Genomic DNA, 22,356 nt, shown 5'->3' on the forward strand with positions numbered 1-22,356 from the left:
GAATTGGTTGAATGCCAAATAATACCTTAACATTAATTGTAACTCCGCATCACTAAATATAGAATACGGTTGCTATAGCAATACATTGTTATTGTTATCGATTGTTATATGTTATTCATACGATTTATATAAAGTGTAGAGAGATTTTTAAGCTTGCAACTTTGTGTACTGACACATACTTAGAACTTATTCTTCAACAAAGAATTTTTTGGAATCGTTTAGTTACAATTTTTCCTTTATATACAGGGTCTAACAAAATTCTACACAAATCGCGGGACATTGTTGAAGAAGAATATCTACAAAATAAATACAAGCAAAAGTTTATTTGTTGTCTCAAACCTCGCCCCCCAGGACATTGTCAATCAAATGGCTCTAAAACAAAAAGTGGCACAGGTGCTGGAATGATGGGGGGGAGACCATGTTGGGAGCTGATGGTCCCCATAGGTTCTTATCCCCGCAATCTTCAGTCAGAAGTCACTGCCATTATGGAATGTACTCATAAGAATCGTCGTCTGCGGTTCAGGAGTAACACGATTATTATATTCACAGATATCCAGGCATCACTAAAGGCGTTGGACTCTTGTGTGTTCTCCAAATTTTTCTGCGATTGCTATAAAATCGTTTCTTCCCTTTGCACTATCAACATGTGACTGTTGGACTCATAGTCATCTCGAGGCTATCTCAAAGTGGGTTCACACTGGACGTGAGAGAAGGTGGAGGCTGCGGGTCTGAGAATGAGCAGCATGGTACTACAGTTGCCTTCCCCTAGGGTGGCGTCTGACCTTCTCTCACTAAGTAGATCAGTGTCTTCTTGGGTTATGGGTCTGACTACGGCGACCACGGGTCTGAACATGGTCTCTTGATGATGGACCTTTACAGAGTCAGCATTCTTCGGGAGGATCCCCTCTGTAGAATTTTTGACGAGCAAGAGGAAACTGCTGAATTGCTGAATCCGGGGTGCGCAAAATGTACTATAGACTTAAGTAGACGGCAATAGGCCGCCCCTTAGAAGAAAAAGAAGAAGAAGAATCACTTTCAGTTTACCGGATGTCTATCCGTATGTTTTTTATATTCATTTAAGAAAGTGGTACAAATATTAAACTCAAACTTGGTAACACTATTTCTCTTGCTGTTGAAAATCAAAAGAAAAATTTATACTCTGTTATCAATCACGTTTCAAAATTGGGGCGGTCGAAATTTTTTTTTTTTTTTTTTAAAGCGCAATACCGTAAAAACCACTAAAATTGTGACATTTAAAAAATAATGTAAGTTGCTCAATCTCATTGCAACGGTTGGGCCGTTTACCATATATGTTACAGGTTATAAAAGGTATTACACAACGTTTCGAGGAATCTATACTCTTCTTTAGGTGGGGGATGTATTAATACATACAAAAATAACGAACAGAAAGATGTAAATAAGGTCAAGAAAAAAGTATCCTACTCTAGCTTGTGCTAGTGTGATGTGTGATTGTTATCCTCGTACTTGTGATCTGTGCTTGGAACTTGCATCCTGTGCAGTGACAACCCTTGGAGTGGACCCCAAGCAGTTATTGGATATGTTTGAACCCGTTTGAATTTTTACATTTGCTGTCAGTGATGTGCCGCTCCTGGACATCTATAAGGTTACCCAGATTTAAGTGACATCAGTTTTTGCTGTGCCCAGTGGTCGGTTCAGCTTGAAGGTATAAACCAACCAACCAGAAGTGATTCTTACTGGATAAATGAATTAGTTACATCGTTTCGACATCAGAGACACCCAGACCATAAGGCATAGCGTGATATAGGTGAAAAGCTTTTGTCATTGTCTCAACAGGTGCATAATTGAGACAAGTGGTCTTGTGGTCTGGGAGTCTCTGATGTCGAAATGATGTATCGAGTTAATTTAGAACTTCTTCGTCGCCGACTTTTTTATCTCTTCAGATGAACATTACTCAGATTTCTGGATTCACGCCTGTAACAGCGTCAGATCCCAGACGCAGCACTAAGAGGATGGTGGATTGAAGCTTAACTCAACATTCAGAAAGGCCAGCAACGTATCCTCTCTACATATGTCATTATGGATAAAATGTCAAGGACTGTGTCCAGGTTGGTTACCATTTTTTTTATTCTATAACTTCTCGTTGCCATCATGTATATCCATAAGACCAATGTTATATTGTTCACTAACGCTCAGCCAAACCGTAATTGAACTCGATGTTGATTATAGAAAGGATACTTTGTATACAATTTCAAGTCTAGGTATCATGTTTTTAGATAATTTGCGGACAGACAAAAAGTTTCTCGATCCCCTCGAGTGATGGACTTTGTTAACGCTCAGCCAATTACTTAAAGAAAACAATTAATTAAGTTGTACCGAATAATTTAGTTTAGATTCTGATAGAGATGAAGTCTGGGTTTAAAACACACTATAAACGTTTATGCACGAAAAACATTTCATCCTCAGCATATACGTAATGCAATTTAATACAGTTTTTTGTTTCAAACGTATTAAAAGTAAATTTACTGCCACGTCTGATGCCCAGTAACGTGTATACAGTTAATACAATAAAAAAACTAATACACGGATCAGTTCAATCACTGTAACGCATCTTCCCGGAGTGGATTTTTATTTGGGTCAATTCCGCAATGTAATGAAAGTCATCTATCAATTTATTCACCGAACCGTGAAATATCCCATTATGGCCCCTCATATACGGCAGATTGTTTTACGTCGGGGTTAAGTTTTAATGCTACAATAAACTGAGAGTGTTATTAATGGAATTACGTTGTTCCTACACTTGAAGCTGGTTATCTCACGGTTGACCTTTAACCTTACCTTTATTCTACGAGAAGTTTTTGTTTTGGTTTGTTTGTAATCATCGCGTATTAGATTTTCTGTTTACGAGTTTTATCAGTATTTTCTCTACTTGCAATTCACATTCATAAATAACATATAATTAGGTTTCAGTTAATGAACATAATATTAATTTACCAACATGTAAATGGTGCACTCGAATTGAATTATTTTTTAGAAAAATGTTTAATTAATACCGGCCATACCGGCTATTTACTCACCGGCCATATGATTACAGTAAATTTATTACTACCAGATGATAACATTTCCGGTGTTCAATATTTACTGGTTATGCAATATTCCTGAATACCAGTTATTTATTGGCACAAGTTTACAAAATCAGGGGTTGTGAAACTTGGACTCTTCCAGGAGTCATTCAGTTTTTTCTGCACTTAGCATTCTTGCAATGAGTTTGATCTCTAGGTCCTCTATCTTACCATAGCTTTCGGAACACTATAGATAATAGCCTTAGGAAGCTTTCAATCTTTAGAAATCTCCTAGGGCACTAGAATTTCTAGCATTTAATTGCGGTTATCCAGATATCGCTTCCGGAATATCGATGCTTCCAAACTATGGAAGCTGTATATCTATAGACTTTCTTGGATAATGGGAATCAACGGCTTGTAGTTGTTCTCGCCTTGGTTTTGCTCCCGGATTCAGGATACTTTCAACTTCTAGAAGGTGTAGACCTACAGAAATTCGTGAATTCTGGGAATCCTCAGCTTTTAGCAAATTCCGAAATCTTGTAGCTCCCCCACAATCTTGGATGCCTTCAACCTCTAAACTGGGAATTCTCAGCTTTTAGTAACTCTCGTCCTGACCTTGCACCCGGAATTTGGATGCATTCAATCTCTAGAAGGTATAGACCTACAGACTTCCTTGGATTCTGGGAATCCTCAGATTTTAGCAAATCCCGCAATCTTGGATGCCTCCAACCTCTAAACTGGGAATCCTCAGATTTTAGTAACTCTCGTCCTGACCTTGCTCCCGGAATTTGGATGCATTCAATTTCTAGAAGGTATAGACCTACAGACTTCCTTGGATTCTGGGAATCCTCAGCTTTTAGCAAATCCCGCAATCTTGTAGCTCCCCCGCAATCTGGATACCTCCAACCTCTAAACTGGGAATCCTCAGCTTTTTGCAGCTCCCGCACCGTTTTAGCTCCCTAATTTCTGTTTCTAGAATGAAAGAACACCCAACCTCTAGAATTCACTGACGTATTCTTGTAGCTACTATAACCCTTTGGAAGTTCCCAGCCATTGGTGGAAGCTTCCGATATAGTGTCTTAATTCTTAGGGAGAAAGTGGTGATTAAATAACCAAATAACAATCGACCACACCATTGACATTTGTTTCAGTATCTCTGTTTGCAACAAACCAGTTTTACATGTGCATAGTATATCCTTTTTACAATTTTTATGTAATGAGAAAATGTTTTTCAACATTTGAGGTACATCCCACTACCATTTCCTATTTTCGAGTAAAATATTAACATAAGCAGTTATTTCAAAGATTTTTCTTTGTTTTCAATTATGTAAACAATTATTATTTATTATGGTACACAGTTTTACATGATTCTTCAACAAATCCTATTAAGCTACATAAGGTCTGGCGTAATTTGACTTTGTTATATAAAAAATATTATAGACTATATTAGTTTTGTTGTTTATACATTTAGAATATATTACTACTTCTTGAAGAGTCGAAGTGACTATCGGGTGTTGTTATTGGTGTTTTAGAGAGCTTTGAACTTAAAGGGATGCAATTACAATTATTCCTATTAAGATAGGTGAGTATACCACAATAAATAAAATAATTTCAAAATTGTACTTGAATGTTGGGACGTTCGAACTGTGATGAAATGATTAATTCAGACATGCGCCGGAAGAATTAGACGCTGTTATGTAACAACTAGTTATGTAACAATATATGAAGCAACACCATATCTGTAGTGAGCTATGATTCTGCCCACTTATTTCTGGTCCGTGATAGACAAGACAGCTAGAGCTGCTGGGTGAATCCCCGGCCCTCCTACAGCAGTAGCCATGCCGTGGCCCTTGGTTCTGATCGCTACCATCATAGCAACAGGTAATTATTATTATAATCGTGACAGCTACTGTCGCTGGGTGAATCCCCGGCCCTCTACAGCAGTAGCCATGCCGTGGCCCTTGGTTCTGATCGCTACCATCATAGCAACAGGTAATCATTATTATAATCGTGACAGCTAGAGTTGCTGAGTGAATCCCCGGCCCTCCTACAGCAGCAGCCATGCCGTGGCCCTTTGTTCTAATCGCTACCATCATAGCAACAGGTAATCATTATTACAATCGTGACAGCTAGAGCTGCTGGGTGAATCCCCGGCCCTCTACAGCAGTAGCCATGCCGTGGCCCTTGGTTCTGATCGCTACCATCATAGCAACAGGTAATCATTATTACAATCGTGACAGCTAGAGCTGCTGGGTGAATCCCCGGCCCTCCTACAGCAGTAGCCATGCCGTGGCCCTTGGTTCTGATCGCTACCATCATAGCAACAGGTAATCATTATTATAATCGTTACAGCTAGAGCTGCTGGGTGAATCCCCGGCCCTCCTGCAGCAGTAGCCATGCCGTGGTCCTTGGTTCTAATCGCTACCATCATAGCAACAGATAATCATTATTATAATTGTGACAGCTAGAGCAGCTGGATGAATCCCCGGCCCTCTTACAGCAGTAGCCATGCCGTGGCCCTTGGTTCTGATCGCTACCATCATAGCAACAGGTAATCATTGTTATAATCGTCACAGCTACTGCCGCTGGGTGAATCCCCGGCCCTCCTACAGCAGTAGCCATGCCGTGGCCCTTGGTTCTGATCGCTGCCATCATAGCAACAGGTAATCATTGTTATAATCGTCACAGCTATTGCCGCTGGGTGAATCCCCGGCCCTCCTACAGCAGTAGCCATGTCATAGCCCTTGGTTCTGATCGTTACCATCATAGCAACAGGTAACCATTGTTATAATCGTCACAGCTATTGCCGCTGGGTGAATCCCCGGCCCTCCTACAGCAGTAGCCATGCCGTGGCCCTTGGTTCTGATCGCTACCATCATAGCAACAGGTAATCATTGTTATAATCGTGACAGCCAGGATTGCTGGGTGAAACCCCGGCCCTCCTACACCAGTAACCATGCCGTGGACTTTAGTTGCGATCGCTACAATCCTAGTAACAGGTAATCATTATTATAATCGTGACAAAAAAGAGCTGATCTGGAAATGAACAATGACACAGACTTTCTGAATCTTTTATTTTAATCTCAATATACGTAGTATCGTTACGTTAATTTTATAATTTTTTTAGTTATTTACGGGATGGAGAATACCTGAATTAGGAGAATTTGTCTATTAAGGGATTATAATTTCAGATAGCTGACTCGCAACAGAGAACGACCTTTGGGGGGTAGGAAAAAGTACATTTCTGTCTGCCTGTCCAAACGATATCCGGAAAAACTCCCCAATATACTTGAAATTGTGCATGAAGCCTCATTTCTATTACAGGATCACTGGTTTCGATGTTGGTGCATGTTACTCTATGGGATGTTGCTGAGTGTTAGCTAATATTATTATAAGGGTGTTATGGGTAACTAAGTAAGTAAGGGTTATGTTAGTCGTCTCTCTGTGTTACATAAACTGTATCGCGGGTTCGCAGGTGCATATACTAAGGAAGCTCTATCAAAATAACATTTTTCTATAACTGACAATTTTTAATGTTTATGGACATGACGTATTGACCTTGTTGTGATTACAGTACTATGTAAACATATTTCAAATCGGACTATTTTAAGCACTGTTATGTTCGATCATGGTTTACTTTTTTCTGTAGCGCTGAAAAATCAATTAAAACCATGTAATGATCTCCAATTTCAAAATATACCATTTAATTTATATCTGTGTTGAAAAGAATTGTTATTTACTATTTTAATGATTTTTGGGAATGACTTGTAGCCAAATTTTTTTAAAGTCGGAATTTTTTGGTAAACGGGTATCCGAATATCGCCGTTATTGTTCTTTTGACACTCGTAGCGTGCTGTTATGAGCTGAAGACTGAGATTATTAACTGAGCTAAATTAACAATTTCCATTTCAACTTATGCGTATGCTTTAAATGAGAATTGTAAGTTTTAGTTCAAAGAACTAGAGAGCTTCTTTATATTTTTTGTAAGTCTCTTTGGTTAGGTATAGGTTTTCAGACAATGTGTTTCGTCATTCCAAGCTTTCTGGTTCCGATCTTCACACTACATAAAATACTGTTTCACGTTTTTCACTAGTTCAGTGCTCATCAACATCTTGTCACACCCATTTCTCTTGAAACGCTCCACGTGAATTTGGAGATTGCCTGAAGAACAATTAAATAGAAATTAAATTTTGTTGTAAACGTTGTACGCTTATAACTGGTAAGTGAAAATTTACCTTAAACTACCAGTTAGCTAATTTAGATTTCCAGTTACCTTTGTCTTGGGTCGGTCTTGACAAAAACTCGATTATTAGCTTTCCCAAAGGAGATCATAGTTATACAAACAAATGTTTTTGAGTTTTCCTTCAACTCAAACTGTCTTACAACATTGATTCTTGATGTACAAGGTACATCGACATTTGGTTGACCCCGTATGTTAAAATACTATCTTCAAAATACTAAAGTACATACATTTATTAAGTCCTTTTTATGACATTAGGTAGAAAAATTATTTACATTTTCTGTCATGACTAAGCCTTATTCTGCCCGTCCTCATAGGCTACAAACTGGCCTTATGAAACAGAATAAAGGGAAGAGTCGATACAGTACATGACAACCGATAGGTCGATGGTACTGATAATAAAGCTTCGGTCACAGACAGGATTTGAACCAGAGCTATCTGTAAACCTGATACAAAGTGTGGCGCTTAAGTCCGCTTGGATATCGGCACTTCCAATAAATGTAATTGTACAATTTAATTTTATTGTGTCTTTAATTTTTTTTTATTCCCTTGTGGAAATTTGTGGAATAGATAACCAATTCAGTTTGATATGAAGATTTTATCGTGTTGTGTTATTTTATTATGTTATTAAATAGTTGGATTCTCGTCAGTATTTAAATTATTTGATTTATATGAACACATATTTTGTAATATACTGTCTTTTTCAGAATGCATGCTGCTTTTGGTGAAAAAACGGCTTTGTGATATGATTTATGCAAGAGCACCATTATCTTCGCGACCGTATTTCTATTATGTTGTTTTGCTGTAGTTATGTTGACAATCTTTTTTCAAGTTAGTATTGAATAGTTATGATGTATATAACCATTCGATTTAATTATGTATTTAACATAATTTGATTGAAGTACTTTTAATGTATACGCTTTGAAGTCTAGTTTGCTAATCTTGTCAAGCATTTCTGAAAAAATAATTTTATTGTCACTATTTTTAATAACATGATAAATATTTTTTTAAATTCAATAAAAATATTTTTAAATGTATCTTTATTTGTACATTTCTTATATCCCCACAAATTTAAAGATCTTGGAAATGTTAGAATTTATTTTCGATAAATATTCAAAGAATTCCGGAATAAATTATTTATCGCATAACAATTCAACACTAATTATAAGCCTATGCAAGCTACCTCAGAATTCTGTAAATTTTTGGTACATATTATTAGTACTTATTTGCAATCATAAAACATAAATGTGATAAATGTGGGTGTATGCGATTCGATTTATTATGTTGCAATATTTGTGAATATTTATCCATCCCATTTAACACTTTATTAAACTGTGCTGCAACCGTTTGCACTTTCACGGCTTGGCTGTTTTACATCACATAATTTCTAGCGATTATTCAGAACTTAATTTATGTCATTCATAATGTACTTAGGGTGTAACAAAACTATTTATGGAAATTTTAACATATTGTTCCATGTACCATGATATGCTAAAATCGATTTGCTTTTTTCGTTCTGTCTGTTTTTTATTTATTTTTTTCACGAAGCAGTAAAAATTTGGAATATTTATTTTTCATACAGTTTAAAATCAATAATATAGTTTTAACACCTTTATACATATATATACTATCAAGATGGTGGACGGTTGAAGGTTTTTTGGCTTAATACCGTTAAAATTATTAATATAATAAAAATTATTACCGTATACATAATGTTCTGAATTCTAATTACAAGTGTGTTGAAACTTGGATTATACAAATTTGTCAGTAAATAATGTAGATATAAGCTTTTTTAATGGTTGCTATGCACGGAAAAGTTTTCATTGTTTACACATTTACTGCATCAATTGCCTGTGCATTACAATTGTTAAAAGCTTATATCTACATTAATCACCTAGCCATATTTATAATCTAAGTGATACATTGTTTGGTGTCAAATGTTTGCACATTTTCTTATTTTTGTCAGAATTTTACAATCTTATTCATTTATATGGCATTGAGCTCTAAAAACTTCAACCCATTTCATATAATTTTGAAACTTTATATGAAAATATTTAAATTTTTCTCTTGGTTTTAACATACAAAAAAATTTTGTTTGAGTTTTGTGACTTTACTGGTTTACGAAATAAAAATAAAAACTAAAAACACACAGCTCTGTTTGGTATATGGAGGAATATCAATGTGTCCGGAGAGAGTTTTTCACACACTGTTCGTGCATCAACATACACATAGGTGGGTTCATATTTTCCCGTTTATCATACTGCGGGTACAGCAAAAACCATTTTGTCACATCTATCTGTGCAACTCCATGTATTTTCAGGAGCGACACATCACTACCCGCAAATATCGACTTATTGTTGTAAAATGATTGATAGATAAGTCGTTTCTTACGGTAGATGCTGTGAAATAGGGTGGAGCTCCATCAGTATTAGAGGGTTTTGCATTCTAACATAATGGAATATTGAATTTAGCTCCAGTACACATTCCTCTTCATGTAGCATCTCAAATCTGATGCTGTTGAAGTAACATAACTTATTTTTAATAAGTCCTGTAAAGTAATTTTTTACACAAAATCAACTGGGTTATAACAATTTGAGATTTAATAAAATACAGTTTATCTATTGCTTTAACAACATAGGTTCGATGTAAATATTGAGTTTAGCTCCAAACACCTTCCTCTTCCGTGCAGCATCTGAAATCTGATGCTGTTTCAGATTTGAATAATGAAATCTGAAGACATGTTCGTCTGAAGGCATCCAAAAATAGTCGGTGACGAAGAACGATGACGCTCAAAACGAAACCCCCCCACCACATCTTTTGTAGTCTAGGTGTCTCTGATGTCGAAATGATACGGGGATTCATTTTGAGTGTATTTGTTCTCCGTAACCAACTACTCTTGGATCCTTTGAGATGAACATGACTCCAAATTTCAGCAGTCAACTCTGCAACAGCATCAGATTTTAGATGCTGCACTTAAGAGGAAGGTGAACTGGAGCTAAATTCTACATTTACATCGAATCAGCCCTTCTCCCCATAGCTGTTTTATGACAGAATACTGCCCCCTTACTTGCTTGTAACAAAGATCAAAGCTAACGGTCTTTTTCTGAGTTAACATCTTCGAGAATAGTAACCACAAAAATCTTCATTGAAGATGTAGATGTTCTCGTCGGGAGATATCTACTAACTTTACAATTCCTAATTATCCCGTCAATCTGGAAGCTGTGCAAATATCTTGTTAGGGACAATTTTATTTGGAGATCTCAAATTCTTTTTATACTTGTAATGAAAAGACGTTGGTCATTAATTTTATTAAGTACTATAGCTTAAGCATTTTTCAAAATTGGTGTAAAATATAAAACGGAACAACATATAATCTGTAAACACAGTGAATCATAGTAATTACATTCTGTCGCACTGCCAGATTGGTCTCAAAATATTAAATTATTATAACTTCTTGTAATTCTTTACTATCATCTATACAGTACTATACAGTTGATAGTATAGTTAGAAATTCTAACTAGTATATTATAAATTCTATATTATTTTAAATAGTATACTATCACTATTTAGAACTTGTCAACACCAATGATTTTATTTTTCAAATCTAAATTTATTAATGTATGGAATTAAATAATTTTCTTATAACAGGGTTTAATATTTTGTAAAACCTTTCTCATTCTATCTAAATTATAACGTTTTACGCAACTTTTTCATAAAAAGAACCAAATATACAAATAGGCATTAGAGAACCGTGGTGAATATTGCTCAGAAGATCTTTTATTGTAATTTTAACTCACTCGATCATTGGCTGAATTTCCTCCTCATTTTAAACACACGATTTGTTTCAAAGTGAATCATTTTTGGAAGTATTCTATGTTTTGCCTCAGGATCTTGTGGTCTGACCAACACACAACCGCCTGGAGAAGGGGTTGCTGCTGCAGAGGATACAGATGCTCCTGAGGTCGAAGCATCCGTCTACGGCAAGGATACTAACACTTCTACTGATGATCTGGATGAGAGGGAACTCGATCCTGTTACTTTAAACTCCAACAACAGTTTCTCTGATAGCGGTTATTTAATTAACGGCACTTCCAGTAACGAGGTTTCAAGTATGGAATCTTCCACAAACGAAGTGTCAAGTAATAGTTCCTTGAAGGAGAGCATTTCCAAAGAGTCGTCTGACGTCCAAGCACATTTATTGGCTGCCAAATGCATGGGGTCACTTCTATTGTTCTACTTTGTAACCTGCCTATACCTGGCTTCAAGGGCTGGGCCTCTTGTCGTACACTAATCACACGATCTATCCGAAATTCCCTTTAGTACCGATATCACAGTTATAAGAAATTAGAAATATTCGTTTCAAAAATTTCAAAAAAGATGTATTTTTATGACAGCTTTTTAACTACCAATTAAATTTATCCTAAGTATTTAATTCTAATTATTTATAAATAATATATACGCAATAAAAACTTTAAAAATGTAGTTATTATTGTATTACACAACAGTTTTTTATTCAGTACATTAGTACTGTAATCAGTACTATCGGTTTTTGTCAATGAATAATTTGCTTACGATTATTGCAAAGATGTTTGGTTGTTTATCAGTAATATGAAGGATCAAATAGTCAAAGTTCATTGTAGAAACACGCAATCTTGTTCTTCTTGAAATCGATAGAGGAATTTTTCATAAGAAATAAATCGATTAGTAAGTCCATATATATGGACAGACTATTTGAATAAAATGGTGATTTTCACTCTCTGTAACTAGTGACAAGTGTGAAATAACAATTATTTATACATCTGGCGGATTTTTTTCAAGTTTGATAATCTAATAAAATATCATCTGAAAAAACCCTTATAGTTTGTTACTTTTTAATACTTTCTTTTTTGGACCATCACAAAAATTGGGAGCTGACGGTCGATGTCTCTCTTAGAAAAACGCTATTGTCAGGAGTGTAGCTATAGCGCGTTATCAAATCACTTTGACCCTGAAAAGTATTACTCTATGTTGTTATTTTATTTTATGTTTTAGTTCCACGATATTAAAGCCACTATAAGAAACCTCTATAAGAGGAAATCTCTTGTAATAAATTTCTTCATCGGAACAGTTGCAAGTGTGTTATTCCGACTAAAATTCACATTTTGCATGGAACATATTAAAACGTTACGTTTTTTGTCACCTGTTCAGAACTGAAAACAAAGAATCGTCTGTCAGAGTTGGATACTTTTGTAATTTATAACTGTTTGTCTACCCGGTGTTGGGGCGGAGGTAAGTTTTCATAATTAGTCCTGAAGGGATGATTAATATTCCCGCCAGGACCGCTCCATCCTGAGATAATCCTCACAACTTTCCAACTGAGAGCAAACAGTTTCCTTTAAGAAGGGCTATATCGCCCTTGTTCCCGGGCCATATTGTTTACAGTTGTTGTTCTTACCTGACTAAGTTGTTTCATTAATAAACCATTACTCAGTGTGACATGTATGGTGAGTTTAAGAAAAATATTTTAAAATTAGCTTTCTTATTTTTTTTTTAACGTTTAAACAAAGTGTTCTTGAAATGAAGGAATCTGATGATTTTACAAGAAGTTTAAAGTATGAGCCCAAAGTAATTTGCGTAAGTACATATGAAGTATCCCCTTGTATTTAATATAGGATCGATATCATTACTAGTTTATATACATTTCGAAATGCAAGGGTATTAAGAGGGTTACATATACGAAATGATACATTTTTATTAGATTATATTTTTATTACATTATATTGGCTCGATACAATTAAAACCAACTGTCAGACCACCATATTATTCTGCAACTTGTTCAGCTAATTAACAGGTATACATATATTGGGTGTCAACAAAATTTATGCTACAAACCTTTGTAGCTGATAGTACTTATCATTAAAAATAAACAATAACATATAAATATAAGTCAAGAAATATGTCCTTTAGCCACTAGTCGTCATTTCGTTTGTTTGTTTTTTTTTTTTTAAATAATATCTCTAAAACAAGTAACCTTACATATACCGAACTTTGCACATAGGCAATAAATAAGGAAAACACAAAAAATAATAGTATACCTCTTTTAATGTTAACAAAACTACGCCTGTGCTCAAATATTTTAAAGTTAAATAACAAAGTAACCAGTATAGTTATAAAACACTGACAAGAAATCAACTATTTAATGATTGTTTAGCGATTCCAACGGTAATTTTTTAACGAAATCCGTTAACGCACAAGCGAGCAAGACGTCTTTAAAGGTACGCTTGAATAAGCCGGGATCAATAAATAGTACTATTATCATTCGTTGTACCTATATACACTTACAAAAAAAGGATTTGTGAAATAAATTACGCTATTAATATTATAAATCTGTTTTTACCAGTTAGGAGTTTTTACGTATGAGCAAACGATTCTTTTCGTTTAATTCCGATGCCAAGCAATTGTTAATGTAAAGGTTATACACTAATATGTTTAATGCTGGTAATCTGTGCTTTACCCTGGATCTTTCTGTTCTTAAAAGATGGTATAATTAGTTTTAAACATATTTATAATCCTATAACGTAGCTATAATTGGAACGGTTGATTCATTCTGAATATTGAGTTTAGCTTCATTTCATATTCCTTTTTGTGCAGCATCTGAGTCTGGAATCATTTTCGCCTGAAAAGATCCAAAATACTTTGAGAAACATTTAGAAGTGAACTGGAGCGAAACTCAACATTCATATTGAATCAACCCTTCCCATTTTAGCTACATTATGTGTGGAAAACTCGGTGCTCCACATAGTTTAAATATGGTACCCAAGGATCATGGTACCCAATTCAATTGTACTCCCAATGAGACATTGGGAATGCCTTTTTATCTTTATTACGCTATATTTTGTTGTGTCTCTTATGTAGAAACCAAGTAGATTTCATTTTGAACTTTACTGTTATGGATCTGTTCTGACGAACGTGATTCCACATTCAGATTCCAGACGCTACACTAAGAAGAAGGTGAACTGGGGCTAAACCCAACACTTCTATTTTAAATCATTTTATCAACTTACAACAACTAATGTTTGTAAAATAATGTCACCATATGCATGTTTACAGTTTTGAAACATGTACATAATATAAGAATGCTATAGTCTAGTAAATGTTTTGTCTCTTATTGTTGGAAACATGATTCCATAATTTAAAACTTTTTCCCATAATTCACATTATTTTTATTCGTACGCATTTAAAAATATACTATGATTATATGAATTGTGAGGTTAATAATTGCGTAGACCGCTACAGCACAGAGACAATCATGCAATAATTAATACAATATTGCACACTTTAGTGAAACCTAAAACAGGTACTTGGTGCGTATAGTAATATTTCCGTAGTGATTTAATTACTGTAGCGCAGTGTAAAAATATCCGTGCCGATTAAAAAAATCGTTGTTTCAACATTCTGTTAACACTATTTTCACTTTCAAGATAGAATTCTTGCTGCCAACCTGCCCAGGCTTTTACGATTGAGAATTTATGTCTGTCTTGAATGATAGTGCGAATTTCAATACTATCACTCTCAATTCGTAGTGTTAGGTTACTTTTTATTTATGACGATACTCCTGATTCCTTTTACAATCAATAACAATATCTTCTAGTTGTGTAAAACAACAATAGTAAAGTTATATTCCTTACCAAGAAACAATGCGTCTGTGTGTACAGTATAATTTACTACAGTACAAAATTAAACAAAAGAATAAGACAACCCAACTCTGAATTTTATTTATTAGGCTATCGAATTTAAGATTACAATTGTAACTCAATTACGAGCAATAATTATTAACAGGTAATTAAAAAAATTATATCACTGTTTATTACTATAAGTTTTATTAAAATTACTATAATCAAAATATCAGTTATTAGCAGAAGGCCCGATGCTCTTCCCCACAGTATATCAGGGCCGTTATAGACCAACACTGTTTATATGCTGTCACAATTAATTATATTCCTGTGTTCAATGATAATTATTGGAAGATATTCTTAATTCGTAGCCCTACTTATAAAGCTAGGAAATGTGATATTGTAAAGATGAAAGGGGCGAAAGAACAGAACAGTTTTTAATAAACGTCTCGTGAATGTTAACAAATTATTTTATAACCTTTCATTAAAGTGCAAGATCTTATCTTATTAGGTAATGTAGGACATTAACAGCACTCTAACAAAACCTGGGGGCTACCACCTCAAAGTTGCCGGCCAAAAATTCAATAATGGCCGAGTAGCCTGCAAGATAATGATCACACACAGATATCGCATCCAGAAGCAACTACGCTTGACATTTGGTGTGTGAAAATCTTGAGATAACTTTTGTGTCTACTAGACAACGTCATTTTCTACATTGGAGAGGTACACTAATTGAAACTAACAAACTAACGATGGGCAACTCATGATTTAACTATTACTACTAAAGCATATCAAGTCATCAGGACAGAGCCAGAAGTCAGAGACTATAATCAAGTTATAGTCTGCATCTCTGAAGTAGCGTCAATGTAAATGCAAAGTCTTTAAAGATGAATTGGTTGGACTGTACAGGGGTAAATATAACTGGTACCATGTGTGTCTAGAAAAATGTTCGTTTTACTTTGTTGTGTATTAAAAATGTCAATAGGATCAATTAAGGAGATTCTCATGTCGTCGGCCCATGAATACACACAAAGATTGGTGTAACTGTTCTTAATGTTCAGTGCACAACATTAGCATATACAATACTAGCACAAAAAATGTACGTCCAAGCATCGTTTTGGATAGCGTTGTTAAAGTATGTAAACATTCACAAGTATTCCACATTTAACCATTTTGTACACCTTTTCGACCTATAGGTCTAACTTGTTTGTTTTTAGGTTTTAATCTAAATTTATAAAGTAAAAAAGGTATATGTTTTTTTGTTCTAAAATGTACTTAACATATTCATTTTTTTTCTACTGTGGACATTTGGGTTGGGATACATCCGAGAGATTAGAGGTTTAACAAGACCATTGGCTAAATGTCAATCAAATGTTTTATTTAAATGGAATTTTATCGTACATACTTTGATAGGGTTATCCATCAGTATATTTTTCTAAATTATTCCTGTACTTTAAAAATTGTACTTAAACACGATGCTTGGACGTAAATTTTTGTGCCAGGATTGTATATGCTAATGTTGTGCACTGAACATTAAGAACGGTTACACCAGTATTTGTGTGTATTTATGGGCCGACAACGTAAGGATCTCCTTTGTTGCACCTCTTGACGTTTATAATACACAAAAAAGTAAAATGAACATTTTTCTGGATACACATGGTACCAGTTTTATTTACCTCTAAACAGTCCGAACAATTCATCTTTAAAGACTTTGTATATACAGCGACGCTACTTCGGAGATGCAGACTATAACTTGATTATAGTCTCCGACTTCTGGCTTTGTTCTGATGACTTATATGCTTCAGTAGTAATGGTTAAAATCACGAGTTGCCCATCCTAAGTTTCAACCGGTGTCCCTTTTCGATTGCATAAAATGATGTAGTGTAGTGGACGCAACAGTTATCTCAAGATTTTTACTCATAAAATGTCGTGCGTAGTTGCTTTTAGATGTGATATCTGTGTGTGTTCATTATCTTGCACGTTACTCGGCCATTGTTGAAGTTTTGGCCGGCAACTTTAAGGCGCTAGCCCCCAGGTTCTGTTAGAGTGCTGTTAATGTCCTACATTACCTAATAACACAAGATCTTGCAATTTAATTAAAGGTTATAAAATCATTTGTTAACATTCACGAGACGTTTATTAAAAACTGTTCTGTTCTGTCGCCCCTTTGATCTTCACAATATCACATTTCCTAGCTTTATAAGTAGTGCTACGAATTAAGATTATCTTCCAATAATTATCACTGAACCCAGAAATATAATTAATTGTGACAGCATATAAAAAGTGTCGGTCTATAACGGCCCTGATATACTGTGGGGAAGAGCATCGTTCCTTCTGCTAATATCTGATATTTTGATTATAGTAATTTTAATAAAACTTATAGTGATAAACAGTGATATAATTTATTAATTACGTGTTAATAATTATTGCTCGTAATTGATTTACAATTCGTTACCTTAGAATGACAAGGTTCCAACTAACACCAACCTTGTTTAGAGAAAAAAGCAGTTAAAGTTTTGAATTGTTACTGTGCAACTATTAACAACAATAAACTAATTATTTTTTGGCATGTTTTCTACAGGTGTTATATAGTTTTATTGTGTATGTTTTTTCTTATTTTTGTTTCATAGCAACCGAGTTATAAAATAATAAAAATGCAGATGGACCTTGTCACTTACAAGTTTTCTGATTTTGTGAGTGAAAAGGTTCCAACTGCCACATGGAATTCTGTTTTACCAACATTATATTTTCCTAGGTATTACTGGATTATAATAATAACACACGAAAATAGTTAGTAGAATATTAAGTTTTAATTATATTGTTAAATATTGACCAACAAGTAATGGAGTGTGACCATAAGTTATAAATAAAAAATAAATTTTAGTTTTTGTCCATAGCTAAAGTTTATATTTTTAGAATAATGGAGTAAAAATGACGGTCTTGGACTGGCATGAACTTGAACATTTCTTTGATGTCCTTGATTTTATCATTCGAAAGGGTTGGTTTACACTGCAAGGCATTTGGGGCGATCATTTTCCAAACTGGCGTGAAGCCTGAGTCCGAAGTCTTCGCTTTTGATGAACATTTTTTTTATTTTGTTGTCATAAAATGCAAATTGACCACAGTTAAGCTTGCTTCTGCAAATGAAGTTTTATATAATACTTCATGCAAAGCTTGGCTAAATTCTATGAAAGAAACTTGAAAAAAACGGTATCAGTTTGAAGTTTAGTGATTTTGATGCCAAACCGAAGTCAAAAAAGTCATTTTCACCCATCTGTAGAACCCTAAGTGGATGTGAAGGCTTTAAATTTTTCAAAATTCTCACTAACCCAATAGGGGAGTAAAACTCATTGCTTTTCATGCCTTTCTCAATAATACTGTGGGCATTATCCACCTCCTGGATACAGGAATGGCCTGGTACAGAATATTTCATAGTTACTTTCTGTACATACGTGTGATGATGTAGAAAATTTTGCACTGCACATGATATGAACGAGTTCCTCTTTTGGGGAACACATGAATCACTCCATAAAATTAATTCAGTGAACTCGTGCTCTTCAGCTACTCTATTCAATATTTTATATAGAGCACTTGCTAGGTCATTCCCACTTCGGCCTGATATGGCCTCGGTCCACAAAGCACAGTAGATGGTTTTACTCTGGGAGAAATGTGCCGTCAAATTGTAAGTATTTAATTTCCTTCAATAAAAAAAAGAACTAATTTCCGCTCTAGGGCAGGCAATTACATTTTGTAGATCAAAACACAAAACAGGTTTTGCTGGATTGTCTCTGTCTTGTTTCCTATTTTCGCGCATAGCTTGTTTTTCTGTAATATGTTTACCATATTTTTCTCTAAGTTCCTCATTAAGGGTGTTCTGTGATTCTGCCATTTTGAATTCTTCACAGACATCACATCTGTCTGATTTCCTTATGTGGAAATCAAGATTGTACTCAGTCACAAAAATATGCCTGTACATAGACAACTTCACTGGTTCCAAACCATCATCTTGACACTTTTCCTTATATAAGTTGTACATCTTAGTCAAGGTCAGATTGGAGTAAATTTTTACGTTCAGTGGTTGACCTACAGTAATGTGACTCCACTGCTGGGAAAGAGCTAATATGGTCTTTAACTCCTTTTCTTTGTTCTTCACTTAAGCGCCTACTGCTGTTAGAACTCTTTCCCCGCCCATCTTGTTTGGGTGTACTCGTCAACTCATCCTTATTTTTATGAACATTATAGACAGGTTTTTGTGAGATGCTGAGAGTACCTAAGTAAAACTTCTTGCACACTTGTAATTTGTTACTTCCCACATTTAAAAAATATTTGAATGAAAACTTTTTGTAAGAATTTACATCTTTACTTTTTGGCCTTTCTGTTTGATCTCTGTTAGTAGTATTAAGAATGAAATGATACTTTTCATTCTGAGACATTTTATAGAAAGCCTTAAACAAGGCTTCCCTATGATATGGACCGACTGATACACCACATTTATATTTACAATTATTTACACAGTTTCTGAAGTTTTTGATCTTTTTAGCAGGCATTTCAACACCTCTGCGGCTTGTATAGGCTTTTCCAGCCTGATAGCATGTGGAGCGTTTATGACTTTTCCAAGATGCTATGTCCCGTATCTTTCTCTTCACACTAGCCTTACCTGCTGGCACATCAATTTCAGGAGGAAGGTTTTCTGCTCCTGCATTATCTTCCAATTCTACTGTGACAGATTCATCTTCTATTTCTTCATGTATGTTTGCGTTTTCCTGCTGGCCTGTAACATCACGCAGTGCTTGGGCCGTAGCAAATGATGTTGATGGCAGTTGGTGATCATTAATACTATTCCACTTCTTCTTTGATTGCCTGAAACAATTCACATACATGTAGTCCTTGTGAATATAGATTTTAATACAAAAAAAGAAAATATGGCCGCTTATTATACTGCAGCCCTGTAGTTGGCCTATATTTGATATTTGAACAAATTGATCTATTATGACTTTATTAGCAGCCGTATATAAGTATTGTATATTGCTGTATGTGTATTGTGTTTAGAGCCATGGAGTTTTATATTTATTTTCAACAAATATGAACCTTAAGTGGTGTAGCTTCCTTATTTTAAAGAAAGTTATTTTAATCAAATATGTAGAATATTATTCTTGGTCCAATCTTACAATAGATATCAAACAAAAGTAACATGAATACAACATTGTGTACTGATAATTTGATATATTAGTATTCTAAAGGAAATTAACCTTAACTTAGGTAATGTGTTTAATTTGTCTTCTTACCTAATATCTTCGTCTGAGCTTTCTTGGGAGCTCTCAGGATTATAGGAGTCACTAGAAACTTCAAACTCTTCATCATCCAACATATTTTTAAGTTCTTCTAGTGAAATAATTATATTAATAAATGCAACAAACAGAAACAGACTAGCTAAGTAAATAACTAACCTCACTGTGCTCACAGTCACACTAAGTTAACATCAGCTATTTCCCACCAAAAAGGATCAGCTGATTGCTAACAATACATACAGCTGGTGTTGTCAGTTGGAACCAACGAACTATACTACTGGAACGCGCACTGCCCATAAGCAGCATGTTGTGTTTTCCGGTCGCACACAGCTGTGCGTTACTGGTGTATCCATGGATTTGCAGGCGCTTAAAGTGGGCAAGAACTCACCAAGTTCTGTACTCCATGCCAATGATGCTGATCTTAGAACACATTAACTTTTTATTGATTTTAAATCTAAGGGTAAATTAAGTAGATCAAGTGATGATGTACGGTATTGAAAATTGTAAAATATTATTATTTACTCTAGTTATCTCAAACAAATGCGACCACTTCTAAATTGACAGGAAGCCACGAGTTACTTTGAATTAAAACTGTGACTAAACTATTTTTTTTAATAATATCTCATCACATCGAAAAAAACAAAAACTTTTGACATTAAAAAAGAAACCAACTTAGAAATAAGGCAAAAATATTGGTCAAAATAATTTTATTTTCTAACACGTAGATTAAGTGTGTCATGTTTGTAAATTTTTTGTAGTTTATTTTGAAATAAAATACTGTCAATAAAAAGTTGTTTTTTTTTTTCATCTGGGTAATATTTTAATGCCTGTAATATTTGTTTCCGACTTTGTAAGAAAAATAAAAGTCAAAATCTCAGTTATTTTGATATTGCACAAAAATCAGTTTTTTTAACAGAAAATAAAAATCCACGGTAAAAAGCAGCTACTAACATTTGTAATAATAAATAAATTGTAGTATCTAACAATTGTATTAAGTCTACAAGGCGTTTTAAAGTGATATTAGATCATTACTATAATGCCTGCCATATGGGCGGAGTTAGTTCTTGCCCATTTCCAGCGCCTGCAGACTCGGAACGCAGCCCAGGATTTCGGCTCGGTTTCTCCGGCCCAGAGCGCGTTCCATTATTATAATTCGTTGGTTGGAACCTTGTCTCACCAAAGAGGAGACATGTCGATTATTTATAAGTATACAAGGTTCCATCTGACAGTTGGAACCTTGTCATTCTATATTAATTCAAATTTACCTTGCAGTTGGAACTTTGGCATTTTACTAACTCAGGAATTCACCACCAGAACAGTGTTTATATGCTGTCACAATTAATTATATTTCTGGGTTCAGTGATAATTATTGGAAGATAGTCTTAATTCGTAGCCCTACTTATAAAGCTAGGAAATGTGATATTGTGAAGATCAAAGGGGCGATAGAACAGAACAGTTTTTAATGAACGTCTAGTGAATGTTAACAAATGATTTTATAACTTTTCATTAAATTGCAAGACCTAATCTTATTAGGTAATGTAGGGCATTAACAGCACTCTAACAAAACCTGGGGACTAGCGCCATAAAGTTGCCGGCCAAAACTTCAATAATGGCCGAGTAGCCAGCACGATAATAATCATTCCGAGGTGACACATCCAGAAGAAACTACGCTTGACATTTGGTGAGTGAAAGTCTTGAGATAACTGTTGTGTCTACTAGACAACGTCATTTTCTGCAATGGCAGGGAACACCGATTGAAACTAAGGATGGGCAACTCATGATTTTAACCATTACTACTGAAGTATATAAAGTCATTAGGATGAATCCGGAAATCGGAGACTATAATCAAGTTATAGTCTGCATCTCCGAAGTAGCGTCTTGTAAATACAAAGTCTTTAAAGACGAAGTGGTTGGAATGTACAGTGGTAAGTATAACTGGTACCATGTGTGTCTAGAAAAATGTTCGTTTTACTTTGTTGTGTATTAAAAATGTCAATAGGTTCACCAAAGGAGATCCTCATGTCGTCGGCCCATGAAGACACACAAATACTGGTGTAACCGTTCTTAATGTTCAGTGCACAACATTAGCATATTAGCACTAAACTGTACGTCAAAGCATCATTTCAGGTACCTAG

At 34.8% G+C, this 22,356-nt stretch overlaps 1 protein-coding gene across 6 annotated transcripts; it reads left to right on the top strand.

Moving 5' to 3' along the window:
- The first annotated feature begins 4,533 nt into the window (after positions 1 to 4,533).
- On the top strand, positions 4,534 to 11,763 carry LOC124358036. Of its 6 annotated transcripts, none has more exons than XR_006922033.1 (2): positions 4,534 to 4,922; positions 7,989 to 8,318. XR_006922033.1 is itself a non-coding variant. In XM_046810302.1 (2 exons), exons 1-2 carry the CDS (start codon positions 4,880 to 4,882, stop codon positions 11,570 to 11,572), a joined length of 447 nt encoding a protein of 148 aa, XP_046666258.1. In that variant the 5' UTR covers positions 4,749 to 4,879; the 3' UTR covers positions 11,573 to 11,763. The 6 variants fall into 6 exon arrangements, 4 of the variants coding, with proteins under 4 accessions (XP_046666258.1, XP_046666257.1, XP_046666259.1 ...); XM_046810302.1 differs by lacking the exon at positions 7,989 to 8,318 and adding an exon at positions 11,169 to 11,763 and having other exon boundaries at positions 4,749 to 4,922; XM_046810301.1 differs by lacking the exons at positions 4,534 to 4,922; positions 7,989 to 8,318 and adding exons at positions 5,251 to 5,368; positions 11,169 to 11,763.
- The last annotated feature ends 10,593 nt before the right edge of the window (positions 11,764 to 22,356 follow it).

This window comes from Homalodisca vitripennis, chromosome 3 (assembly GCF_021130785.1).
Source record: "Homalodisca vitripennis isolate AUS2020 chromosome 3, UT_GWSS_2.1, whole genome shotgun sequence".
In the NCBI taxonomy this organism is placed as follows: Eukaryota; Metazoa; Arthropoda; class Insecta; order Hemiptera; family Cicadellidae; genus Homalodisca; species Homalodisca vitripennis.

Bases quoted from the DNA above. Each gene is read 5' to 3' on its own strand.
- LOC124358036 (XM_046810302.1), top strand. From the start codon at position 4,880: ATGCCGTGGCCCTTGGTTCTGATCGCTACCATCATAGCAACAG. The intron at 4,923-11,168 runs GTAATTATTATT...GTTTTGCCTCAG, and splicing joins CGCTACCATCATAGCAACAG to GATCTTGTGGTCTGACCAAC.